General features: G+C 41.2%; 1 protein-coding gene across 1 annotated transcript in view; it reads left to right on the forward strand.

Annotated features, from left to right (window-relative positions):
- The first annotated feature begins 2,462 nt into the window (after positions 1-2,462).
- Positions 2,463-13,395, forward strand: part of LOC147180009 (transcription activator GLI2-like) — a 28,352-nt gene continuing 17,419 nt past the window's right edge. Inside the window, exons 1-2 of the mRNA XM_086069010.1 lie at positions 2,463-2,599; positions 7,982-8,079. Coding sequence (XP_085925136.1) covers positions 7,992-8,079 — 88 coding nt within the window. The 5' untranslated portion in view covers positions 2,463-2,599; positions 7,982-7,991. The remainder of the gene's footprint in view (positions 2,600-7,981; positions 8,080-13,395) is intronic.

A 13,395-nucleotide genomic window follows, 5' to 3' on the forward strand; every position in this document is an offset into this window, starting at 1 on the left:
GCTCCCTCCAGTGGTTGGTGACGGAACAGAACCAAGCTGAGGCTCAACATCGGACCCAATTCGTGAGCCACACGAGATGGCGAGTAGGCGCGGCCGCACAGTCAAAGCAAACACCGAGGAGACGCCATCCACTGAGGAAAATACCGGCACGCGGGGTTAAATGTCCCTGAATCCGACATATCTGATTTAATACGCATTGCAGCAGAAAGAGGTGGGAGCGAGGAGGGGGGGGGGGGGGCGTCGACCAAATAAACTTTGCGGATATTAAAGGTCAAAGGGTTGTCTAACATATGTTTTCTGACGACCAAAACAGACCACATGAGATGGAAGGAGGCACATGTGTTAAAGGTAGAATAGTCAGCCGCAATGTGGAACGAACATGAAGGAGCCAAGATCATGTGACATTCACAGTGGCTAGAAAAAGTCCACACACCCTTGGTCAAATGTCAGGTAGAAAAAAGGAGGGGGGGGGGGGAAGAAGAGACATTTTGTCCACTATGAATGTGGCCTATAACTTTTATAACCAAGTCAATTTAAAAAATATATATATATATTGGAGAGGTTAAGTAAACATAAACAAATAAGAAAATGTTGTTTTACAGTTCATAATTCCCTCCACCTTGACATTTGTTCAACCACATAATCCCACTCGTGTATTTTTTACTTCCACCTCAAAAAGCCCCCGTTAATGAATTAAATAAATACATCATACCTGGTTCGATTATAGACCACATTGATGGTGGAAAAAGTTTTGAAATGATTGATCTTGGTCTCATTATTTTTTTTTACATCACAAAAACATTTGCAAAGGGGTGTGTATACTTTTGATAGCCACTGTAGCTCACATGGGCCTAGAACATGACCTTGTAACATAACATAACCAACATACATTCAGAACATGTAACCGACATTTGCCCCGAACGTGGATTTAACCATGACCCCAGAACATATAACACGTGACCAACATTGGCCCACAATCCGAAACTATCATGTGACCGACATGTAGCATGAACCCAGGACATGTGACTCACATCATGAAAAGTCTAGAAAGCGCATTCAGCAACACGAACGAACCTAGAAAATGGACGAGTGTGTCTACATGCACGTATCGTATAAGGCGCTCCATATTGTGAGTTAACATAAAAGCTTGTCTGGTGGCCGAGGTGTCTCTGGAGAAGTCATCAGTCTCAGATGGTGCTTGTGGGAATTAAAAAAAAAAAAAAGAAAAGAAAAAAAAAGCCGACATTGCCTGCTATTACTGCCTGAAAGTCCGATTATTTCCACATGGGCTTTTTTTTTTAAAAAAAAATTTATGATTGCGTCTAATTTTCATTTCATTTGACTGCTGGTTTCATCATCATGAACTTTGAGTTGGCAGCTGCAGATCGCGTCATTGCCAAGCACCTTGTGCACAAGGTAGCATAAAATTCAAACACTTGCTTGATTTATGTTCATTATTTCACTGAATAGGATCCATAAATTCACACTCTGTTGTCAAATTATTTCAGAGAGCAAGGGGGGGGGCTGTAAACTTCAAATGTATAAAATAAATAAACTAGAGGTAAATAGGAAAAGCTTTCACTGGACAACTGTTAGGATGAATAAACTAATTGTGGTTATGTGGTACTATCATTTTTCCACTAGAGGTCAGCATTTCCGTGAACAAGCACCTTTTTTATTTATTTTTTCGTTAGTTGCAGTACACCATTTCAGCCGCTGAGCGTCAGTGTTTTATTGAGATGAAGGCCAGCCAACCTGAAGCCAATTCGACTTAATATTTGAATTTACGCGTCCATAACCAGCCAAATGTAGAAAAAACGATTGACTGGGGAAATAAAAAAAATAAAAAATACTCAACAGCTGATTATCTTTGACTGTATATTATCAATTCACAACTGATGAATTTCTAACCTGCCGCTTTTTTTTTTTTTTTACATTTTCAATTAGTCAACTTAAATGAGTTATTGTAGTTGCAGAATTGATTCAATTTAAAACACATGTTATGCACGTGATAATGATAATAATCAAAGCAACTAGCAATATGAACTACAACATTACACTTTGGTCCTCTGAATTTATTTCAGTTCATCTAAAACATTTTTTTGCTCATGCTTGAAAAACATTGAATCAACATTTCCTTTTTCTCAAGAGCATAAATTGTAATTGTTAATACAAAGATGAATGGTTGACTTAACTTGAGAGTTTTTCTGCCACATCTCCTCCTTATGACGTCTGCACGGTGATTGGTTATTGATGACATCCAAACAGGAGGGACTGGGGGGGCTTGGAGGTTTTGGGGCGGGGGGCATGATGGGGTTTCGTTTACAAGCAGCGCGCAATTGAGTCTCCAGCTCGCCGCTTCGCCACCCAAAAAAAGAAAAAAAAAAAAGTTTCGCGGATCTACTTGGAGGAGTTGCGAGCTCTGCAGCCGAAAAGTCCGATCCCGTTTGCGCCGAAGTACACCGAACTTCTGGATCCACTCGGAAGACTCCGTACGCTCGTCGTGAGCTTTTTCTACTTGCGCTGAGCGGCAAAGTTTGACTTCTACGCGGTTCGAACCGGAGATTTCATTGCCGGGAGAAGAACACCGGGAGACTGGGTGAGTCGTGGGAACTGCCTGCATGTCACACTGACAACGCAAATCCATCAGAAATGTAAGACAAATAGGAACAGTTTTGTCATTGTTGAATCAATAATAATAATAATAATAATAATAATGCATTTGCTATAATTTTGTATATGTGCATGTTTACTTTGCCATCTAATTAACATCAAACTGTTACTGGTTTGAGCTCAAATATACACTTGATGGATTGTTTAACGAACACGTTATTTGAGTGTGAGGAGTGAATTGATTTTGAAATAAATACAGCATAATAAATACAGTACAATTCAAAAATGTGTGGATCTGTGAGTTAGTGGTGAGCAATTCTGCTTTACAGTTCAGAGGTTGGAGGTTCAAATTCTGGCTCCCCGTGTGGGCTTTGCACGTTCCAAAAAAACAAACATGGTCGGTTAATTGAAGACTCTAAATTGTCTGTTTGACTCGCACCTGAAGTCAGCTGGGATGGACTCCAGCACGCCTAATGTAGATAATAAGCGCTATAGAAAATGGGCGGATGATTCTAAATGTTGTCTTAATGAAGATGTGGCTTGGGGGTGAGAGAGCTGCAAACACGATGCCGCTGACGAGTCCACATGTGGAATGTGAAGTCGAAAACATTCTTTGACCTTCCACGGGGGGTCAAAGGATGCGAACAAATGAAGAGGGCCGTTCACATGAGTTCAGAGTGACGTGTGGGGGGACGAGGCGGGTGTTCTCAAATGTGTGATGGCCACCCCGGGCGCCTTCACTTGCTTGTCACGCACTTGCAACCCGTGAGCCATCAAGCCAAACCATCTCACGTGATCCAAAGACGCATTTTAAACCTCCGCATGCACTAATATATCAGGAGCAAAAGATTTGCCCGGAATTCTGAAGACATCTTGGGAAGCTTCTCTTTTTCTCCCGTTCTGCTTCCTGCCGCCCTCTTAGAGGAGCTTTGATGCGTTTGCCATATTAAGACAAAACATGCAGCACGTGTGCATATGCGTACCTGCAATTAGTGCAGTATTATGAAGGGGAGAGTCCGAGGAATGGTCGCCATCTCCACGTGGTCGGCCGTGCAACTTCTGATTACTGGTGAACATGCACCAGAGAAACGGTGTCTGCGCTGTCAAAAAAACAAACATGGAATCCAGTAATGTGGTGGCAAAAGTACTCACAGAATGTACTTGTACACAAGCACAGAATTGTAAAAGTAGAAGTACCAATTTAACTCCTTTAGTCAAGTAAAAAAAAAAAAAGTACAGACTGAGATTTACCTAAATACAAAAAATACTAATACAAATCGGCCTAATTATTATCTGTATGCAAATGTTCTTATTTATTTATTTTTATCATGTTGCATAGTGCTGGTACTGAGAGAGAGAGGCGGGGGAGGGGGGGTGGTGGTGGGGTGGGGGGGGGGTCATATGCTACCAAAGCAATATGTTAAATTCTCATAGTTTAGCTAATGTTATGAAATGATTACCAAAAAAATTGCTAAATAATCTAATAATAACAACGGAAACAATATAGAATACGTTTATCCTAAGAGAGAGCGAGTGTGTATACGTGCGCGTGTGTTTTAGATGTTTTAGATTTTCCATGTCGCTGATGTCCCTTTTTTTTGTTGTTGCTGTGTTCATCTAATAAGACCTCCAAATCTTTATCAATCCGGATCCTAATTAATCAGTAAGTCACGGAAAATCTGAAGCCCATTTTGGCAAAGTAAAAAGTGCAGATACATTGTGTTCCGTTTCTAGCATTAAAGTAGCTAGCACGCAAGCTAACATGCTGCGGCTAACAATAACGTATTAGTCTCCAATTCGCACGTTTGTTTTCCCACAAGTGAAGTAAAAAAGCAGCAGCAACTTCACTGATGACACTTTTTACTTTGTGACATGTAAAGTGTATTAAAACGCTCCTAACTTTTAATCGGAAAGGGTTGGTGGGTGATAATAATAATAATAATGACAGACGCACTCCACATGACTTCTCAAACTTTCAACAATAAAACAAATATTTAGCCCTCCAAGCACTAGCGCAATGAGTAGGCCCAAGTGTTTTTATTGTTTTTATACATAAAAAGTATAGTTATTATTGTAAGCCACTGTGAAATTATGAACAGTTTGAACATGAACAATGCGCTTAAAAATAACACGGACATTTAAAAAGAAGGAAAATTGTATTTAAAAGTTAAATACAACTGAACCGTACTTTGATTAAAAAATGTATTTATTGTTTGAAATGTACATTTTATTTTTATTTAAAGGTGCAAAAAGGTCATATTAAATATTTTTTTTTCTACCTCATGCATGCTCCATAAATGCCCAGATGAGTACGAAGAGCCCTGACTGTTTTACTCTGACTGCATCTGTCAGCTTTTATCTTCCCTTTATAGTAGAGTATGCACACCCCACTAGAGGGACCCTGCGTACCACTACTGGTACTCGTGAGAATCGCTGTCATAATTAACGTTTAGATTACCAAATGAATTTGTCAAAAAGGAGCTACATAATCGACGTGTAACACTTTGATGTAACAAACACGGATTGTTTGGAAAAACCCGTGCAAGGTTTTCTGCTTCCTGCTGGCTGTTCAGCTTTTTCAGCATACGTCCGTCTCTCATCTGCATGTATTGGGAATTGGGATGCGACCGGAGCGCCAAAGCATTTACCAAAATATTACAAATGGCTCGTTGCTAAACGGGCCAAGTTACCTTTGCCGTGTGGTTCTTAGCCTTTCTTTTTTTTGGGGGGGGGGGGCTCTGCCATTGATGCTCAACCTTTTCTAAAACACTAAACACTCAAATATGTTTTATACGATCCCATTGGCACTATCAAGCTGAGGATGACAAATTGATGAAAAAGGTTTTTTGTTTTTTTTGAAAGTACATTAAATGTGAAAATTGCCCAAGTGAGCAGAACCACAAGCAGGTCTGAACAGGACGTCAGATGATGTTTGATTGTTCCAATAAATTTCAACGTCGTCCGCTCGCCTTTATTTGCACACCAGCCGCACACGCAATAAACCACTCGCATCCTTCCAAGCCGCAGTCTATTTTAGACTCGGGCTTCTTTTACGGGACCGCTATTATTCAAAGGAGAATAGGTGGCGGGCCCGACCATAAATTCCAGCAAGTGGCCCTTGTGGAGGGGTGCGCCGGCGAGGAATTGACAGAGATTTTACTCTACTGCGCTGTGACCTTTTGGGCTGAGACGCACGCTCGTTTGTTAGGGTGACAAGAGCGCTGTTCATAATTCAACGTTGAAATTCATTATTATTTCCCCGGCCCGATCTCATCTGATTTGATTTGTAATCCGGATCTGCAATTGCGCGCTGGCGGGATCGTTGTTAATGTGGGCATGCATATTTGTGTGTGCGCGCGTGTGCGCGCGCGCCACTCACAGCTGGTGTTTTTTCCCGGCCTCCACAGTACACGGTGAAAACAGCCACGGTTGTGCAAGAAGCAGCTTGCAGTCATCTGGATCTACAATTAGAGCAAATGAAATTAATAACATGATAATAAAGGACATATTGTGATTCTATGTTGAAAAGGAGTGTGAGTTATTAGAAGTTTTCATTGTAATCAGTGACAACAATGAAAGACAAACCAAATCTGATGAGCTCATCACTGTATCAGTTAGACGATGTCGATGACAGCATTATGATGACATCATCAGAATGCCAGGTCTTACATTTAAGGAATCCATTTGTAAATTACTCAACATGCTTCTTTTTTTTTTTTTTTTTTTTAATCATTAGTCATGGATGTATTATTTTCTTTTTTTATATGACCTAAAACGGTTAAAAAAAAAAAAAAAAGAATTGCTCACAATAATGCTAACATTGGTACTGCGACTGTTCTGGTATTCAGTTCAAGGTGGATCCATGGTTCGGATTCAAAATGGAGATCCAGTCCTGGGACTTTTCTGACATAGCTCATCCAGCCCAGGGCGGTAAAAAAAGAGGATGATAGAAGAAGAAAGAAGCAAGAAGAAGAAGAAAGAAAGAATGACTAAAGGAGTTTGATGGAAGAAGAAAAAAAAGAAAGAAGAAGAAATAAGAAGAAAGGAGGAGAGAAGAAAAAAAGAGAGAAGAAAGCAGAAGAGGAAGAAAGAAGAAGAAAGAACCAAGCAAATGCTGCAAGATTAAACGATTAAGTCAAGTCAGAGCTGCATAAGAATGCGACATTTTGAAATCAACACATCTAATGATTGGCCTCCCTTAGTGGGCCTTATTTTGGAAGAAAGTGTGCTTGGCGCAAAAACGGGCGCAATTTCATTTTTGTGCCGGGAATCGGCCGGGCGAGATGCGCGTTTGTGAATTTGGTAGCCCATGGCTTATTCTATAGCACGCCCTCGTGCTGGGGTCACGCACAGATGATGATCGGGGGTGCGAGGCAGTCTCCAACAGTTTAAGAGTGAAGATGACATCAATGTTGCTCAGGTGCCAGGTAACGACCAATCACAGCTCAGCTTCAGAAAACGTGATTTTTTTTTTATTCTGAAAATAAATCAAGGGGCCACTCGGTGTGTGTCGCAGTTCCCTTAAACGGCAGTTGTCCATTCCTGTTGTATTTATTTATTCATTTGTAATAAACAGTAGGCACTCGCCAGCTAATTTTAAAGTGGAAATCAACCCCAAAAATGTTTTTGGACAATCATATGTTCCAGCAGCCCTACTCGTCTAAATATGGTGTTCTGGTTAATATTGCATTAGTGGAATATAAGTTAAGCAGAAAAATCCAACCGTTTTTATCCATCTCAGGGGGCGGCCATTTTGCCACTTGCCGTCGAGTGAAGATGAGATCAATGTTGCTCGGATCTCAGGTAACAACCAATCACAGCTCAGCTTCAGAAAACATGTCAGCTGTGATTGGTCGTTGCCTGGGCCCTGAGCAACTGTGATGTCATCTTTAGTCGACGACAAGTGGCAAAATGGCCGCCCCTTGAGATGGATAAAAATGTCTGGCTTTTGCTTCATAACTCATATTCCACAAATTGTAATATTCATCAGAATGTCATGTTTAGACTAGTGAGGTCACAGATACCATATTATTGTCAAGAAATGTTTTCCGTTAACTTCCACGAACTCAGACCGCGCCGATCTCATGCGCACACCCCAACAAGCGTATTTCTGCTTTCGCAATGTGAAGCACTGTGTGTTTCCGCAAGAATGAAGGGAGCCGCTTTGATCGTTTGGGAGTCGGCTGTGTTCCGTCCCAAAATGTTGCAAAAAGCCCTGTTCTATCGGCGCTAGTCAAGCAAAATAGGAAAAGAAAGAAAACCCCACCCATGCACACACTTAGAATTCGACTGGGAACCAAAACTGGGCCCTTCGTGTGCTTGCCGCGCGCTGACTGCTAAACGGTCCTCTCGCGTTTGTGTCTTTCAGATGCTGGGCCATGACGGCAACTGGCGCTGACGAGAAGAAAGACAAAATGGACGGCAGCGCTTTTGGAGACCTCCTAAAGAAGCCACTCGAGACGCGAGGTAGCTTTCAACTTTGAGGGGAGCGCCGTCAACGTTGCCTTTGAGCGGCTTTGGTGGGCGGGATGATGAAATAATCAAATATGCATATCAAAAAGATGAATGAAACGCTTGTGGCCTCGCAAGTCAGGAGTGGTGAAGAAGCTGCGCCGTGAAAGTGCATGACTAATGACCAATGCTGGCCTTAAAAGCGTGTAAGCGCTGATCAATAGGCAACGCAGCGAGAGAAGACAGGTGAGTGTTTGGGTTGGAGAACTCAAGGACTGACGAGCGATCCAGTCATGATTTAAAGATTCGCATGCACGCGCGATGAAAGCCAAGCAAAGACCAACGCAAAAACTAAAGCGTACCCTTAACGAGGTGGTGACTGTGTGACGATAAAGATAGACTCCCATGATGCATCAGGGTGTCTTTCAGGACGTGTGACAAGTGCTTATGTACGACGCCGTATCATGGGCATGTATAAATATATATTTTTTTTAGAGGGGGAGTAATATTCCGAGAAAAAAACTAGCAAATTTTCAATTTTATAAAGTGACAAATTAGTGACAAAAAAGTGGCAAATTTGCGAGAAAAAAAAAAAATCAGAAACTTGCGAGAAATACACGTAGCGTAGCTCGAGTCTGGATGAAGTACTGGCTTTAGTCCACCAGGAGCTAACGTAAGGATTTGTTGGCGGTTAATGGAACACTCTATAAAATGAAAAGGCAGGACGGAGATGGATTTCTTCTTAAAACTTTGCTCGTCATATACGCACGGCAGCGAGAGCGACAACACTTCCTGATCCTTTATCAGCTGACCAAACACTAACCAATGAGACGCTAGCATACTTGAGGTAAATGCAGATGAATGACGGAGAGCAGCAGATTCGACACATTAACTCAGCTACTTGTACACACAAAAAAAATGTGTGAATGTGGAAATAATAATTGTGGAAACATAAATGTACAAGTAAATATTCATTTTAACAAATGAACTTAAATGCTTGATCCTAAGGATGTGGACCTTCACAAAGCAAAGCGTCTTCGTCACTGGCTGTGCCCAACACTTCAAAGTGCAAATGCTTAACAATAATTACTATCTCCTTATTTGAAAACCCCAACAAAAAGTATTGGCACAAACATTCGAGTGAGTTGTTTTTTTGCGCAAATTTGCAAGTTGTTTCCTCTGAACAATACTCCTCGCTAAAAAAATATCTTTATACGTGTCGTGCTTCCATGATAGCATGCTGGTGATTTGTTCTGTCAGGAGGCGAGCAATGGTGGACTGTAACAACACCACAACATTATGAACACCGCGGCGTCAACGGTCACGCCATATTTGACGTGGAAACCAGCGGTTCTGTTCTGCGAGGAACCAAGTGGCGCTTTTACAAGCCAAGATGGACACGACCTTGTTGAATATTTCAACGAGGCCAACGCCGGGGGCAGCCATGTTGCCTGTGGTATTCCGAAGGTCATGTGACACCCACGCAGAAACCGTGCGCTCACTGGAATGATGAACTGTTTGAGAGGCAGGTGTTTCCAAGTGTTTTGACGTGTTCTCTGACCGAGGTTCTCAAATCTTTGGTGGCCAGGAACCACTTAGACGGGAGGACACTTTCACAATTGCTGTGGGACGATCAATTCAAATATTGATAATATCAATAACAACAATACTGAACGAAAGGGGAGCGACGCGTGGCTTTATTTTCAGGACAATACAATTCATTCATGGAAACGTTAAAGAAATCACGTTAGAAAAGGAGCCATAAAGCCACAAGCCATGATTTCAAACCGTTATTTGGAAGCTGACTTTGAAAACTTGTGACCCTTGTTTGAAACCCTACTCCTACTCTGAAACCGTACTTGCAAACCCAAACACTAGCGTTTAAAACCCCCATTTGGAACTCTTTCCCTAATTTAAAACCCCAACCATAGTTTCAAACGCTAATCAGAAACCCTAATTTGAAATCCTAACCATAGCATAAAATCCTACTTTTCGAACCTTCAACCATAGTTTAAAACCCTAATTTGAAACCCTACTTTTAAAACACAGGTCACACATTGTGACAGTTTAATTTTTGCAACCTATAATTCAGTCAGTTATAAATTGTGACCCTTCTCTGAACCTAACCCCGCTCTGTAACCCTACTTTGAAACCCCAACCCTAAATTAAAACCCTACTTTGAAAATTGAGGTCAGACATTTTATAGTTATTGTTATACATTGTGACCCTGCTTTGAAACCCTTCTCTGACTCTGAAACTTGTCATTCCAAATGTCATTCTGAATCCGTTAAAAATGATTAGATGTACTCACGTTTTAGTATAAAAGCTGATGTAAACTAAACAATTTTTGCCATCTAGTGGTGAATGGTGGTATTACAACTTAAAACTACAGTCGACCACTGCATATCGTCGCTGCCCTATGAAAAATATGTATGTCCGTTTATTTTTATTTTTGTTTTACATTTTTGGGCTGCCTGCATTCAGTGTTATCCCATAAATATAAAAATGTAAAAAAAATTAATGACATTTTTTTTTTTATTAGAATAATGTATATAAATATATGTTTTAGGACAGTGACGATATTCGCATTTCAGCAGCGGCAGATTTGCAAACTTGCACACACACAAAAAACTTCTTTTTTTTTTTTCTATCAGTTTTCCCCAAATTTCCCAAATTATTCCTGGACACCACTATTGAATCATTCTGTGTGTGTTTAAAAAAATATATATTTTGGGTTTGTAACAAAAAAAAAAAAAAACAGAATATGTATTTTTCAGAAAATGAATCAAGGGGCCACTCTGAGTGTGTCGCAATTCCCTTGAGCGGCAGTTGCCTATCGCTGCTGTATTTATTTATTCATGTCTATTAAACAGTAGGCACTCGCCAGCTAATTTTAAAGTGGAAGTCAACCACAAAAAACAATCATATGTTCTATACAGCCCCACGAGTCTAAACACTGATTAATATTACATTTGTGGAATACGAGTTATGAAGCAAAACTGAGCCATTCCTATCCATCTCAGGGGGCGGCCATTTTGCCACTAGCTGTCGACTGAAGATGACCTCAATGTTGCTCAGATCTCAGGTAATAACCAATCACAACGCAGCTTCAGAAAACAGGTGAGCTGTGATTAGTCGTTGCCTGAGCACTGAGCAACTGTGATGTCATCTTCAGGCGACAGCAAGTGGCAAAAATGGCCGCCCCCTGCGATGGATAAAAATGGCTGGATTTAGTTTCATAACTACACTAATGTAATATTAATCAGAATGTCATGTTTAGACTAGTGATGTCACATATAAGATATTATTGTCAAGAAATGTTTAAGGTTGACTTCCACTTTAAAACCGGATCATACGAAAGGTGTCTTAATATAGTCACATGGTTAACATTTTTAGTCGATGAAAGAGAAGGACGAGTCGTCTCTCACAACAGACTTTTTGTATTATTGCGACATCATCATCATCATCATCCACTTTTAAACGAGTGCTGCCTGGCAACTCTTTGCATAGCAGAGGTCCTCCAAAATGTTTTCTTGGCGCTCCAATGCAATCAGTTGAGCCAGTGGCTCAATGTCAACTGAAGACTAATACATTTCCCCTCATCAATCAAAATCTCACACATCAACGCCACATCTGGAAGAAGAAGAAGAAGAAGAAGTATTTCCCCAACAACCCCCCATTTTGAGTGCAGCGTCTTACTTTTTGCAATCCAATACTTGGCCAACCAAGTTTGAGAAGAAGCGCTTCACAATAAAAGCCCTCCGCTGAACGTCCTCCTTTGGTGCTTTAATTTGAAGCGAACAACATCCCAAGCACACCGGCCGCAGCCAATCAGATAGCAGCTGACAGAGTAATTACTTACGGCATTTCTCTGCATTATTGTCGGTCTCGCCAGGCGGCGCCTGATAAGTGAACACGCAGCCAGACAGGCCGAGGTCCTTGAGGCCCAAACTAATATACGGCAGCCGCTTTTATGGAGGAGGGGCGCTACCTACGTCTTGCCCACCTCGAAGCCTCCGTGTCGGCTGTTTTATATTCGCGGGCCGGGTTATTTATTTGGAACAATTTCCTCTCCATCGCAGAAGGCGACTAATGCCCACTTTTTATACCTTATTTACACATGGAAACGTGTGCAAGAGGGGAGGAAAATGAATGGACCCCCGCTTGCCGCTCCGATCTGTTATATCACAGTTTAACAATCTGGATTGCTAATAGAACCATTTATCATGGAGCGCTCATTTATTCCACGGGAGCGGCCCGGGTCTCGGTCCCAGAGGCCTATGGAAATGGGGTGCGTGTAATGAAGCTCAAGCGAGAGTCACTTTGTTTAAAAAGTGGAGATGCGGCGCTCTGAGTCAATTAGAATGGACCCGGGTGCTCGTGTTGGCTAACACCAACACGGGACCCGCGCCGCGAGCCTCCTGATTCGGTTGCGCTTTCAACCAGGCAGGAAAGCTGGAGTGACCCAAGTTCGCTGTTGTTTACCCACAATCCCCAGCGTTTGGGCCAGTCCAGCTTGCTTCAAAGTGAAGACAGTGGATAGGGACTGGGCCGGCGAGCGGATAGCAAAACCTAGAAAAGGCGAAAATAAACTAAGAAAATGTTAGCAAACACCATTAAAAAGAAAGTCAACCTTAAACGTTTCTTGTTGCATGTGACCTCACATTCTGATTAATATTACATTTGTGAAATATGAGTTATGGAGTAAAATCCAGTTGTTTTGATCCATCTCAGGAGGCGGCCATTTTGCCACTTGCTGTCGACTGAAGATGACATCACAGTTGCTCAGGCCTCGGGCAACAACCAATCAGAGCTCACCTGTTTTCTGAAGCTGAGCTGTGATTGGTTGTTACCTGAGACCTGATTTTAACTGCAATGTCATTTTCACTCGACGGCAAGTAGCAAAATGGCCGCCTTCTGATATTGATAAAAACTGCTGGATTTGACAACTAATCTATTTGGGCTGCATAGACCATATTATTGTCAATAGTTTTTTTGGTGGTTGATTTCTCCTTTATAGGGCCTCCATTAATTACTGTCATAATTATCATCGTCTGCAAAAATCAACCTATCTGCACTTTGCTTCATATTTACATTTCTGGCAACTTTAAACGTTTAGTTCACTACATTTTCTAATTGAACTGCATATTTTTACTTCCCCCAAGCATTTTTGTTACTACCAAATACGTTCTGAATAAATTATTTGTTGATGTAATTCCTGCACTTTGGCGCACAAAGTGGAAGAATAAATTATATAATATAGGTAATATAGAATAAATATAAAATCAGTGTTTTCTATTTTTAGTTATTTATTATTATTATTTATTTAAT

Source organism: Leptonotus elevatus, chromosome 2, assembly GCF_054856555.1.
Source record: "Leptonotus elevatus isolate MCC_2025b chromosome 2, RoL_Lele_1.0, whole genome shotgun sequence".
NCBI lineage: Eukaryota > Metazoa > Chordata > Actinopteri > Syngnathiformes > Syngnathidae > Leptonotus > Leptonotus elevatus.